The sequence below is a fragment of the Onychostruthus taczanowskii genome, unplaced genomic scaffold (genome assembly GCF_017590055.1).
Source record: "Onychostruthus taczanowskii isolate IOZ18803 unplaced genomic scaffold, ASM1759005v1 scaffold21, whole genome shotgun sequence".
In the NCBI taxonomy this organism is placed as follows: domain Eukaryota; kingdom Metazoa; phylum Chordata; class Aves; order Passeriformes; family Passeridae; genus Onychostruthus; species Onychostruthus taczanowskii.
The window spans coordinates 1,394,265-1,407,446 of NW_024499351.1; the positions used below are offsets into that span (position 1 = coordinate 1,394,265).

At 41.6% G+C, this 13,182-nt stretch overlaps 1 protein-coding gene across 1 annotated transcript; it reads left to right on the forward strand.

Moving 5' to 3' along the window:
- The first annotated feature begins 41 nt into the window (after nucleotides 1-41).
- Nucleotides 42-12,004, forward strand: MDH1 (malate dehydrogenase 1). Its single transcript, XM_041404136.1, has 9 exons — nucleotides 42-174; nucleotides 5,576-5,674; nucleotides 6,522-6,618; nucleotides 7,567-7,742; nucleotides 9,052-9,174; nucleotides 9,288-9,464; nucleotides 10,589-10,702; nucleotides 10,912-11,001; nucleotides 11,365-12,004. Exons 1-9 carry the CDS (start codon nucleotides 172-174, stop codon nucleotides 11,488-11,490), a joined length of 1,005 nt encoding a protein of 334 aa, XP_041260070.1. The 5' UTR covers nucleotides 42-171; the 3' UTR covers nucleotides 11,491-12,004.
- The last annotated feature ends 1,178 nt before the right edge of the window (nucleotides 12,005-13,182 follow it).

Consider the following 13,182-nt stretch of genomic DNA (forward strand, 5'->3'; position numbering starts at 1 on the left):
TGCCGCAGTCAAGCGACGCTGGCCCGCGGCGACCACGACTACAGCCCCCAGGCGGCCGAGCGCGGCCGCGCGCTCCGCCCCACCACGGCACCTCGGCGCAGCGCTGCCACGGCCGCAGTCGCGCCGCAGAGGTGACCTCGAGCAGCCAGCGGATCCGCCGCTCCCGCAGACATGGTCGGTACCGGGCCCGCGGCGGCACCGCGCCCCTCGGGTTCCTTCGGCTCGGGGCAGGGAATTCCGGCAGGCGGAGGTGACCCCGAAATGGCGTCGCCCTCCCCGCCTGGCCGCGCTGCTCCCGGCAGGGCCCGGGAGTGAGGGGCAGGGGTGACCCGGCGGTGGTCGTGGCGCCCAGAGAAGCCGGGCATGGTGGCGCCCCGGGCTCGCTGCAGCCCCCGCGGAGCCGCGCCGGGGTGACCTTCCGGGCGGGGACGTGGGGTCGGTGCCGGCCTGGCGGCGGCTCTGGCTGTCCCTGTCCCCCGGGCCGCGCGGGGAGGGCGGGGTGTGCCCCCGTCGGAACGCGGCGAGCCTCCCTGTCCTGGGGCTGCCGCTCCGAAGGGAGATCGCGCCTTTTCCCGGCTGCCGACATCGCCTCCGGGAGATGCGGGCTGTCAGCGCTCCTTCGTGGTGCGGTTCTGTGTTAGCTCAAGGGAAAGTGCTTGTGAAATGTCTTTGTTGGTTCATCCCTGCTTGCTGTCGGAAATCCAGCTGTTTGTTCAGACTCTCTAGATTGTCAAGGAGTCCTTCCAGTTCTGCCCTGAGGTTACAGAGGTGAACTGCAGTGCTTTGCTTTTCTGCAGCATGTGTACATAGATCTATAAACCTGCACAGAGACCTTGCTTTCCTTGCTAGGTGTGAAAACATCTCTGTGTTTTTCTAGACTCAATACCCTTGTAACTCAAACCTTCACTTTCAGCTATTTTGCTATAGAAAGGATGCTTGCATGCTCTGAAATGTGGCGTGTTTCAGCTGTACCCTAAAAAATACCAAAATCTGTAAACTTTGTGCTTCTTTCCCACACTTTCTATTTAAAATGGGGATTTGCAGGAGTGACAACATGACAGCAAGCTCTAGTTTGTATTTGAACTCTCAAAGCATTGAGACGTGGATGGGCTGGTCTCACAAAGAACTTTGATGTCCAGACTTTTCCGAATGTCACTGTTTTTAGCTTGCTTTGCTGTTCAGGTTATGCATGTGGTGTTGGGCAGAGGCTTTAAATTTCTGAAATAAAATCATCAGTGCAGCCACCATTAGCTCAATGAAATGGAAAAAGTTTTACAGGACACCTGTGTCAAGGTCGTTCCTTAAGGAAGGAATGCCTTTGGAATTGCTTTGGTCTCTGAACCGCAGCGCTGGTGGTGTTCTTCAAGTGCACGGCTGCCTTGCAGCAGAGAATTTCTGCTACATTTGCAAACATGTTTATTGTCACCACATCTCTGCTTTAAAGAAGGGAGATCAAAGGGAAAGTTCCTTAGGCAGACTCTAGACTTTGGAAGAGATAAAAATTTATTTTAATGATTAAGTAATTATTGTAAAGCAAGGTGGGATAGCTTAGTTGGCTGGAATAATGTTCAATATTCAGGAATAATGTTAAGTTGGTGGTATTTTATAGACGTGCTTATCAGCAATAATCTTTATAGAGATCTCTCGTAACTGCAATTAGCAAATGCAAAGTCTGTCATTTGTGTAATCAGGATGTTCCTGTTACAACATTTGATAGGTTGTGAGTTATCTTTTACTTACCTTTGTAATGTCCTGAATCAGTTTTGCAGTGCAGTGCTGTTTGCAGGTATGGCACTAATGTTTTAGGTGTGCTGATACCAGCTGTAATCACAGAAATAACTGAAGCACTGAGTTATTAAACCAAAGTCTGTGGAGCAGGCATTAAGACCTCAACTTCCTCACTTGATGTTGGAGGCTTTGCTTTTATCTGTGGTAGTTTAGGAGGGGGAGAGATCCTACATTTGCTGGATTCGATGAAGAAGGGTACCTGGGGATGCAATGGTCAGTTGCTGGGAGCTTATTTCTCATCCTTTTTTATCATCACTTTTGCTACTCTTTTATTTTCCTAAAGCTTTTTAACTATACATCAGTTGAATGTGGAGTGGGGAAGGCTTTGGAACAAAATAGTTCAGCTAGCTGTTGCTTAATTTGTCCTCTAGTTCCTTTATACCTGAGAGTGAGTAAAGGTCACCCCTGCAGTTAGCACAGCATGAAAGTCCTGCAGGAGCCAAGTCACGGGTTAAAACGTCTGGAGCCTACAGCTTCTGCTGGGGAGCTTCTCATTTCTCTAAAAGTAGCTTCAGACATTCAGTGAGACCAATTTTAATATGAGATGTAAGGTTTTTTTGTGAGAGTTATCCACATTTTGTAAGCAGCACAACAAAAACCCAAGTTTTTTGGTTTGTTAATCCAGCTTCTGGATTTAGAGAGAGCATGGAAGTTTCTTTGATAAATTCTAAATTCTCACAATTAATGCAGGGGTAAAAGGCTCTGAGGAATGCACTGAACCCAATGCACTTAAGGTTTGGAAAGGAAAAACAAGTAGGCAGCACTCCTCACCTTATTTTAGCTTATGTGCTTTCCTCCTCCAGCCTCAAATAGGGGACAACAGGAAGAATGGTAGTAAGCAAGCAAATTATTTTGAGAAGGTGGAGCTGAGTCATGACTGAAGGTTTGGGGTTTTTTTTAGAGGCTAAATACCAAGTTTGTCTCAGTAAAAAAAATAATAAATAGTCCTATTTCTTACCTTTTTATCTTCTCGTCCTTCCCTCTCCTGTTGTTGTGCTGAATACTCGCTGTAATGCTAGTGAATAGGTTGGCATTTTTTATGTTTCAATCAGACTGGCTTGTAAAGTTCCTAAAATGCAAAAAAAAATCTCTTTTCCTTTCTCCCTTTTGTCATGCTGCTTTAGAAGAAAGAGCCTTAAAATCTTTCTTCTCTTCACTGGAAATCCAGAAATCAATTCACAATTTATTTCAGATACCCTATAAATATAAAGAAAACATGTTTTGCTGCTACCTGTGTGAGTTCTGGAATAGCTTAATACGGGATCACTTTTTCTATGATGGGGATTTTGCCAGGCCAAGGTTTTGCAGCACTGTAACTTTATTTTACTAACTAGTGTGGTTAGCTGCCTTAAAAGAGTGTTCATTGTTCCATTTATATAAATAAATGAAGATTCTTCTTAGAAACAGGCTGAAAACTTGGCTTTAAAATTTGATACACATCCTAATCCGTGCTGCTCATCATCATTCAGATGTTATGGTGCATTTCCCTGCTCAAGAATAGAGTACCAGAACTAGTTTTGGGATTTAAACCACCAAGAATTGATTGTCTGCTCTCCTTCCCCTCACGGTGGAGTTTCAATGAAGTTAGAGGGGTGTGACTCATAGTAGGACAAGTTCAAAAGAGAATAATGCACTTTGACACCATGTAACGGGCAATTGGGTAACGAGATATTTAAAGAATCATTCCCATAATGAAGGCCAGGTCTAAATCTGCAAGTTCAGTAGTTCACCTTCATAATTTATGCTCTGATTTTATCTAGTATGTGATAAATGGGGTAGATAGCCTAATTTTTTTAATTATCTAACATTAGTTGATGCAGCTGTGCTTGGCTGGTCAATTCTGCAGAGAGAATACACTGCAAGCCCCACATGGTTTTCCTATAAATATCAGTGACAGGAATACTGGTTGGAAAGGATCTGTAGAGGTCATAGAGTCTGCCCTCTTTCTTGCTCCATGTCTGGAAGTTGTCCAATCCAGCCTGACAGTGAGACTTTTGCCACTGATAGATCATGTCGTAGGTGTTTTGGTCTGGGCCTTGAAAACTGCTGGGGTGAAGGTTATACAGACCCTCTGGGTATCCTGTTCTGCTGCAACAGTAGCACATAATCGAGAGTTTTTCTCTTAATTTGTAGCTGTTGCACCCTGTTCTGCCACTGCTGAGAGGTGTTGGGAGCAGTGTTATTTTTCTAACACTCTGTGAAGGTGTGATGGTCTGTGTGAGATCCCCCTTATCCTCTACCTTTCCACACTGTGTCCTGACTGACTTTCCCTCAGCCTCATCTTACAGACCACAGAACTCAGGTCTCCAGAACTGGACCCAGCATTCCATCTGCAATATCACCAGCACTGAGTGCACGAGGTGTCTTTGCTCTGCAGCTTACACTTTTTGTAATGTAGCCCAGAATGCAATTGAATCACTTTTTTCACATTCAGTTATGTCTGGTTTGTATCTCAAATAATCATCTTTTAATTTTCTGAAGAAGTAGGCTTGGCATTCCAGCAGGCTGGTCAGTCTGTTTGTTCCTGTCCTAGTGCAATCTGCCACAGCCCTATTGCCTCTAGAGAAAAAGGGAAATACAAATAACAGGTTTATGAAATACCGGGTTATTAATGTCCTTTGCCATGTGGCCCATTTTGGTAGAGTCATAGAATGCTTTGGGTTTGAACAAACTTTTAGAGGTCATTGATCCACCTCCTGCATTTGGCAGGGACATCTTCAACAAGACCAGGTTTTTCACAGACCTCTCCAATTTGATCTTGAATTTTTCCAGGGATGGGGCAACTACCACTTATCTGGACAATCTGTGCCAGTGTTTCACCATCTTTATTGTAAAGTATTTATTTCTTATCTTGGTCTGTCCTCTTTTAGTTTAAAACTATTGACACTTGTCATTTCATAACAGGCCCTACTAAAAGGTTTGTCCTAATCTTTTTTGTAAGTCCCCTTTGAGTATTGAAAAGCCACCCTGGTACCTTCTCTCCTCCAGGCTGAACACACCAAACTCCAGCAGCCTTTAATTTTCAATATTAAATAACCTCTGGATTTCTTCCAGTCCTGGTTCTGCTTAACAAAGTGTCATTTTGCTACAGGACAAGCCCTTATTCCCCTCTTATTTGCAATATAGTAGCATTTTGGCAGTATTCTCCCAGTCTTTCGGAGTTTTGGGTCAGTTTGACAAACGACAGTTGTATTATGGATAGTGTCTGTGTTTGTTCATAATGTAGCTTTTGTCTGTGGATTAGTTAAATTTGCTGCCTAACAGTTCAGTGAGGCAGTAATTTTAAGTCCCCTAGATTCTTTGGTTTCTGGCATCCAGTAAGTCTTTGGCTACAAATAAGCATTCAAAATGCTTAATGGGAACAGTGCTTGAAATTTAAAGAATCTGAAAATCAGTCAAGTGTCACAGCTCATGAAACTTCTGTAGTAAATTTCAAGTATGAATGGGTGGGGTGTATGTTGTATTATGTTAACAAGGCACTGTTGTTAAAGGGAATGCAAAATTTTTCAAATATATAATTATTCCTGGCATTTTGCAATTTTTCCAGGAGCGATTCTTAAGGATATTTTTGCAATTGTGGTATGTTTCTGTAAAATCAAGCAGAGAAGTTGCTGGTGGGTCTTGCAGAACCAGAAGTGTGATCCCAGAAGCTGGGGCTGATCCACCTTTAGGCACACGCTTTCATCCAGGTTAAATAATCATAACTTTATTGCTGCAGCAACTTCATTTTAACTGGTGTGAGCCTGAGGTGTGGAGCTGTGGGTAAGGCTGTGTCCTTTCCTTGCAGGCTGAACCTGTCAGAGTGCTGGTGACTGGAGCAGCTGGGCAGATTGCTTATTCCCTCCTCTACAGCATTGCCAAGGGCGATGTCTTCGGCAAAGACCAGGTAACTCTTGCACTGAATTCACAGAATTCACAGAATGACCCCGTTGGAAGAGACCTTCAAGATCATTGAGTCCAACCCCTCAACTAAACCTTGGCACCAGTGACACATCCAGGCTTTTTTTAAACACATCCAGGGATTGTGACTCCCCCACCTCCCCGGGCAGGCCATTCCAGAACGTTATCGCCTTTTCTGTGAAAAGCTTTTTCCTGACATCCAACCTATATTTCCCTTGATGCAGCTTGAGACTGTGTCCTCTGGTTCTGTCACTTGCTGCCTGGAGAGAGAGACCAACCCCCACCTGACCACAGCCACCTTCCAGGGAGATGTAGAGAGTGATAATGTCACCCTGAGTCTCCTTTTCTCCAGGCTGAACACCCCCAGCTCCCTCAGCCATTCCTCACAGGGTTTGTGTTCCAAGCCCCTCACCAGCCTCGTTGCCTCCTCTGGATGTGCTCAAGTGTCTCATCATCCTTCCCAACCTGAGGGGCCAGAACTGGACACAGCACTCCAGGTGTGACCTCACCAGTGCCAAGTATAGGGGAAGGATGACCTCCCTGGTCCTGCTGGCACAGGAATGAATGAATGTCAGAACTGCAGAACTGCAGTGTCTGAGACTGGTTTCCTCCTAAACACTCGGAATGGTTTACCAATATCCAAGTAATTTCTTCTTTAAGTGGGGAAAATGGGACCTCTGCTCTGTTATGCAAGCTGTCAGTTGTTGGTTGCGCTGAAGTTGTTTTCTGCAAATGGGTTTTAAATCTTGCATGGGATGACAGCTGAGTACAAGACAAATTCATTTTCGAAGCACATTGTGCCCAACTTGCACTAAACCTTTTCCTTCTTTCAGCCTCTTATTCTTGTGCTGCTGGACATCACTCCTATGATGACGGTCCTGGAAGGTGTGGTGATGGAGCTGCAGGACTGCGCTCTGCCGCTGCTCAGAGGTGGCCAAAACAATTTTTTCTTATACCTACAAGATGCTGCAGTACAGTTCTTGCATTTCTGAGTCCCTGTAGCTGGCAGGAAGTTGGGCAGAAGAAAATCGTAGATGATCCTTCCTTGGTTTTGTGTTCTGTGGAATATAATCAATTTAACTTAGCCTGTAAGCTAGGAAGAGTGACATCAAATAGGTTTTGTGGACAGAATTGGTAATGCAGATATCTGGGTTTATATCATCTAATCCTGGGCTTTGAGCCTGGACAAGAAATTGTCAGATACTTGTGCATATGTGTATTGTATTCTGGCCCAGCCATGAAATGTATGCAATATATCATTGCTATATTGTGTATATAATATCTATTGCTAAATTAAAAAAAATTCCTAATTTAGTCTTAAAAATATCTTCTGTATAAAGATACAAAATGAAAAAGCACTCTTCAAGCCATGTAAACAAGCTGAGTTCTGGTAGTTTAAACAAGCAGAAGAAAGGGAGCAAGTAGGAGTGAGTGTAATTACTATAACACATGACATAAAAAGCATGTAGGTACCAGCTCTTGTACAAATAAAACCTTCTCTGCTTTGAATTGGTAAAGAGGCAGCAGAACTCACTTGTGTTCGTCCTTGCCACTGAAATTTTATTGTAAAAGTAAATAAAAGCATATGTACTTATATACACATTTTAGAGGCAAATGAAATGTATCTTTTTACATAGATTTCTCCTGTGTTTTCCACTTTAGATAAATATTTGTATATAAAACCCATTTACTGGGATGTATTTAATCTGTGGAGGTAGGGCCAAATGACTGTTACTTGTATTTTTGTGAGGGGAAGATGGTGGTATTGTCAGATTAGATTATATACTATTTATGCACAAAAGACTATTCCTGTTAGCACTATGCCATGAGTATTTATCTTACTGAATTCTTTTCCCCCTTTCTTTTTTTTTTTTCTAGAGGTCATTCCAACAGACAAGGAGGAAGTTGCATTCAAAGATCTTGACATAGCAATCCTGGTTGGCTCCATGCCAAGGAGAGAGGGCATGGAGAGGAAGGATTTACTCAAAGCAAATGTGAAAATTTTCAAGTCTCAGGGTGCAGCCTTGGACAAGTATGCCAAAAAGACTGTCAAGGTGAATATAGGAACTGAATTTAAAACATTAATTGTTTGCTATGTAGAGATCTGGATACATTGTAGAAGAATATTGCACAAGCAGGAGCCTGTTCAGTGTGGACATTCCTTTCCTAATGCCCTGGAAAATAGACCACAGTCAAGGGTAGATAAGAAACAGAATGTTAAATAGGTGGATGATTTAGTCATTAATTTATTTGGTGAAAAAGGTGAGTCCTACATTGTATTGCTGTATTCCACACATACTCTGAACTGGTTACCACCAATTTGAAAATCAACCCCATAAAGCTGTATTAAAAAAAATAAGCAGTCTTTTGCTTGTTATCACTCTTCTCTAGGAGAACTGAATTAACTAAATGCAGCTGCCTACTTCATATCCATCTGTGTCCTTTAACATGATGACCCTTAACTTCAGTGTCAATATGGAATTACAGTTGCACAAAAATCAGCTTTATTCAGGTTGTTGGCGTCTTACTTGGAGCATTAGAAGATTTTAATTGTTCTCTGTCAGATTCCTTCAGCACAGTTAATGGGATCATGTGGCTGCTCTCCCACTGCTCTTAATCTCAGGCCCAGACTCCGACTGTGCTTTGTAACTGACTTTTTAATGTCTGCTGATGAACTTCCTACGGCTTCTAAGGACGTGTTTGCTTCTTTATCCAGTTGGAATAAAAACTATCAATATAACTGTTGTGGAGTAGTGGAAAATTTACTGAACTCACTTTCAAAAAGGAAAATACAAAGAGAGGTTTGCAGATCAGCTTGTGTGATTTAGAGTATATGGAGTTTGACGTAAGTCATTCGAGGCACAAATGAAGGATGAATGAAAATCAGTTTTGCATAGTAATAAATTGGTTTAAGTTGAGGCAGTGTTTTACCTCTAACTGCCTATTGAGATAAGTAACTGTTCTGGATTTCTTAATTATAGAGCAATTATATAAAGTAGTGGCAGCCAGTCCAGAAAGCATTTTAAATGGTTGGTTAAAAGTGTGCTTATGTCTGTTTCCCTGTATCTGGTAGCATGAGTTTTGAAGACAGGCTGTAGGTCCAGATCTCCCTAGAAGTCTTGTTCCCTTTCATGTTGGATGTCAAGTTAAAGAGAATACCTACCTGGAACATATTTTTATGTGCAGTTATAGAAGATTGGGTGACTACGAATGACACATGTAAAAGACAATCTTGTTGAATACAACCAAGAGATTAGAAAACTTAACTTTTAGATAGCTTCTTTGAAGGCCAAGCAGTGTATTTCACTGAAGGGAGGTGTTTTGCAGAAATACCTACTTCATCTTTCCTTTTTTCATTTTTAGGTTGTGGTTGTTGGGAATCCAGCAAATACCAACTGCCTGATTGCATCAAAGTCAGCCCCATCCATACCAAAGGAAAACTTCAGCTGCTTAACTCGTTTGGATCACAACAGAGCCAAATCTCAGGTAAAAAAAGGCCTATTATGTTATCTCTGCTAAATACAGAGCAATGCTTTCAAAGAAGCCTGTGAATTGAGAAGCTGAAGTCAATGCAATGGACATCTTTAATTTCCAATTAGATTGCTCTGAAACTTGGTGTGACTGCTAATGATGTGAAGAATGTCATCATCTGGGGCAACCACTCCTCCACTCAATATCCTGATGTTAACCATGCAAAGGTAAATGTGAAAGGAAAGGAAGTTGGAGTCTATGAAGCTATAAAAGATGACAGCTGGCTGAAGGGAGACTTTATCCTGGTAAGATACATTTTTTTTTAATAGTCATTCTGTGCTTGTGCTTTCTCATTACCTCACCTGAAATTGTAAACGATGTAACTGATGTAGTGAATCAGCTCTTTTCTCTCTCTGGAATAAGCCATCTTCTGATATCTTGTTGCTATCAGTTTTTTGCCATGGAAAATTCAAGGCAGGAAAATCTACATAACTTCTGTTAGAAAAATCCAACTGGAATGCTAAAATCATTCAGCTGAGAGTTTTGATCACAGCTCATGTGAAACTTGTGTGCCACAGGAGCACCACTGCCATTTCACTACGGTGACTTTTTGGGGCAGTTTTATAAATGAAGTGGGATGATCCATTTTCTGCTCCCCACCCACCCAAAAAGGCCAGCAACTCTTTCCCTGCTCATGCATGTGCACAGATACACACACACACACTTTCCAATTGTAAATGTGTGGCATCATCAGCACCATTTCTGAAAAGGAATCTGAAGAATCTAGGAAATGCTTGCAAGTGTCTTAATGTAGGGTAGTAATAAATAATAATGTAAGTTAGTAAAAAAGAAAAAAATTAATTGATCATGAGCACAGGCTACCTAAGTGGAATATGAAGGGAAATGGATTACTAAAGCCCCAGATGAATAAAGCTTTAGCAAAACTATTACATTTAAATACTATTAACTTGAGTATGGTGAGGTAGGTTCAGCTATCTTCAGGAATTAAATTAATTTTATGCATTAAGTATTGTAGGATTGAGACCAGCAAGTGTTTCACATTGGTATTCAGCAGAAGAACTTAATTGGCAGTGTGTTGATTGAGACATCTGCTACTGCTGACATGCACAAAGTCTCCTGGTGGGAAAAGCTTGAGACATCTGGTTGGTATGAGGGTAGTCAGATAGCTGTAAAGTTAAGGAATGAGCCTCTGAAACATTGTTACATTTGTGTTGGCAAAACTCTTCTAGATTGTATTTCTGGATTGTATGCCATGTTTATTTAGTGAAAGAACTGTATCTTCACTGATAAAATTAAATAATTCCACACAACAGTCTTTCTTGATGGCACTTGCTAACAGCTTGTAGACCAAGCCATGGTTTTGCTGCTTTACAATTTAGTTATGGTTGGGTTTTTTTCTTCATTGCAGACTGTTCAGCAACGTGGAGCAGCTGTTATTAAGGCCAGGAAGCTGTCCAGTGCCATGTCAGCTGCCAAAGCTATCTGTGATCATGTGAGGGACATCTGGTTTGGCACTCCAGCGGTAAGATGTGGCTATTAAAGTGCTTGTTTGCCTAATGCTTTCATTCCGTGCCCACCTCGCTGACCTCGAGTGTATGTGTGTTCAGAGGAAAGAATCTGTCTTTTCTGGAATAAGTTGTGTAATAGGAGATAAAGGATATCCAACATCATGAAAATTTTGCCTGCTTCTAGCAGTGAAAAATGTGTTTATCTCTGCCTTTCTGGTTTCAGGGGGAGTTTGTTTCGATGGGAGTCATTTCTGATGGCAATTCTTACGGTGTTCCTGAAGACCTGCTATATTCATTCCCTGTTGTGATCAAGGTAACTAGGCTGTATTTAAATCCATATATCTTCTGCAAGACCTATTAAACTGTCATGTGAGCCTGTTAACAGCAGTGTGGGACTGCAGTTCCTGGGATGTGGGGGTTTAGCAGTCTCTCTTTCACAGAGAGGACTCTTATTAACCAAGTTAACTTGATTGTCAGCTAAGTGCTGGTAGACAAGTACAATTTGACATGACTAGCTGGTGCTGGTTGCATTCTTTATCTGAAATAGAATTATCTTCTGCCTGATGTGGTTCTTAGGGCCATAAGCTGTGTTCTTACGCCATAAAGTTTCTTTCATGCAGACTGAATGAAGCCTGTTCTTACATGGAGGGCTTTTTATTTGTTTGTTTTCAATCAGGACAAGACCTGGAAGTTTGTTGAGGGTCTTCCTATTAATGATTTTTCTCGTGAGAAGATGGATCTTACTGCTAAGGAGTTAACTGAAGAGAAGGAGACTGCTGTGGAATTCCTCTCCAGTGCATGACTAGGTCAGGAGGAAATACGAAATCATTTAAGAGTGGAAGAATCGAAAAGCCGTCTGTAGGTCTGCTACCAAACACCAATACTGTATCCAAGTCAACTGTCTGTGGCCATTGTGCATTTTAAAGTTCATATGCTTACTGGTACTCTTGTGCCTCTTGAGTTATTAGCAAAATATTATTAAAGAAGTAAAACTAGTTTGTTGACCAAAGTTCTTGTCCGTTCAATACTAGTTGCTTTCTGTGTATGGTACAGGATAATTGTTTGCCTCGGCCTTGGCTACTAACGCACAATCTGAGTTTATTAGAATTTGGCACTACTGGAACACGTCCTAGTCTGTGATCACTTCAGCAGCCTCTGGTCTCAACTGAAAATGAAATTAGAATGCCAGTAATTCTCTTTGAACTGATAGTTCAGTGACCCAGGTCTATCACTGGACAGACTTCAAGTAAATACATTTCACTCTGGTTATGCTTACAATGTTTGTCGATAGAAATATTAAAAGTTGTTCAATCGGATACTGGCTAAGAGTAGTCTGTTGCACTTTATTTGCATGTTTTAGTTATGTAACTGACACAGTTTGATAGTACAAGATTTAAAAAAAAAAACCTTAAAAGCCTGTATTAGGAAACTGAAGGAAACTAGTTAAAGCTTTAAGCATTACTAGCTTTTGTAATGACTAACATTTCCCTTTGCCTGAGTTGGTGTCTGGCCTGTTCTAATAGAAGTTTTTGCCTTGTACTAAAGTAAATCTTGGTCTGTCATATCTGGAGTCATCTCATTTTTCTTTTTTGGTTTGTTTTCATTTGATGAGGATTTGAAAAACAGAAATTCTTTGATGAGAAAAGGAAAGGTTAAACTGAATTATAAGCAAATTGAATGGTTTCTTTGAGGATTTACCAGCCAGAATATAAAATAGATCAGCAAACATCAGTAAGCTTATCCAGAAAAAGAAGTATGCTCTCGGAATATTGCTGTACCTATTAAGTACAGTGACAATGATGCAGCAGAGACTTATTATACATAGAGGAGAAAGGGGAGAGAAGCATTCCAGAAGATGGGAATGTGCTGCAGCACAGGGCACAGTGAGTGAATGCCATGAATGCTCACGAAGCAGCTGTTGCAAGCATATATGCATTTCTGCAGTCTTAAAAATAGACAGAAGTGTACACAGTTGTATATTTTTCACTGTTTTTTCTCATTCCTCTGAGCCCCTTAAAGTTTCGTTTTCAGGAGAGAATTTCATACACCTGTCTTGTCATGACAGTTTGGGCACTTCCGCAGAAATTAGCGAGGGAAGAAAAGCTGCCGATGTGTTGACTGCCTTCTGGCAGTTCCATGCAAAGTCAGTAAAGTCTCATTTCATTGTGAGCTCAGGGATCAAAGGAATCCATTGCAATAATTACCATTAAATTAAGGTGGTTTTGCAGTGAATGTTATAGGAGATGGCTCCAGTGCACAAAGTTACTTGGTATAAAAAGGCTAAGTAAAGAAAGAAGTGCACGCCTATGCCTGATAAATAAAAATAAGGGATAATAAATGCTGGTAGTGTCCTTTGTGCCATACCTACTGTAACATCTTCATGTAGGGAATTAGCTTTAGGAAAGAAAATCTGGAAGATCTGGCTCTTCAGTGCTTTTTGATGTCTGTTTTAAAGCAGCCTTCTGCAGGAGACAACGAATTTCTTTTAAAGCAA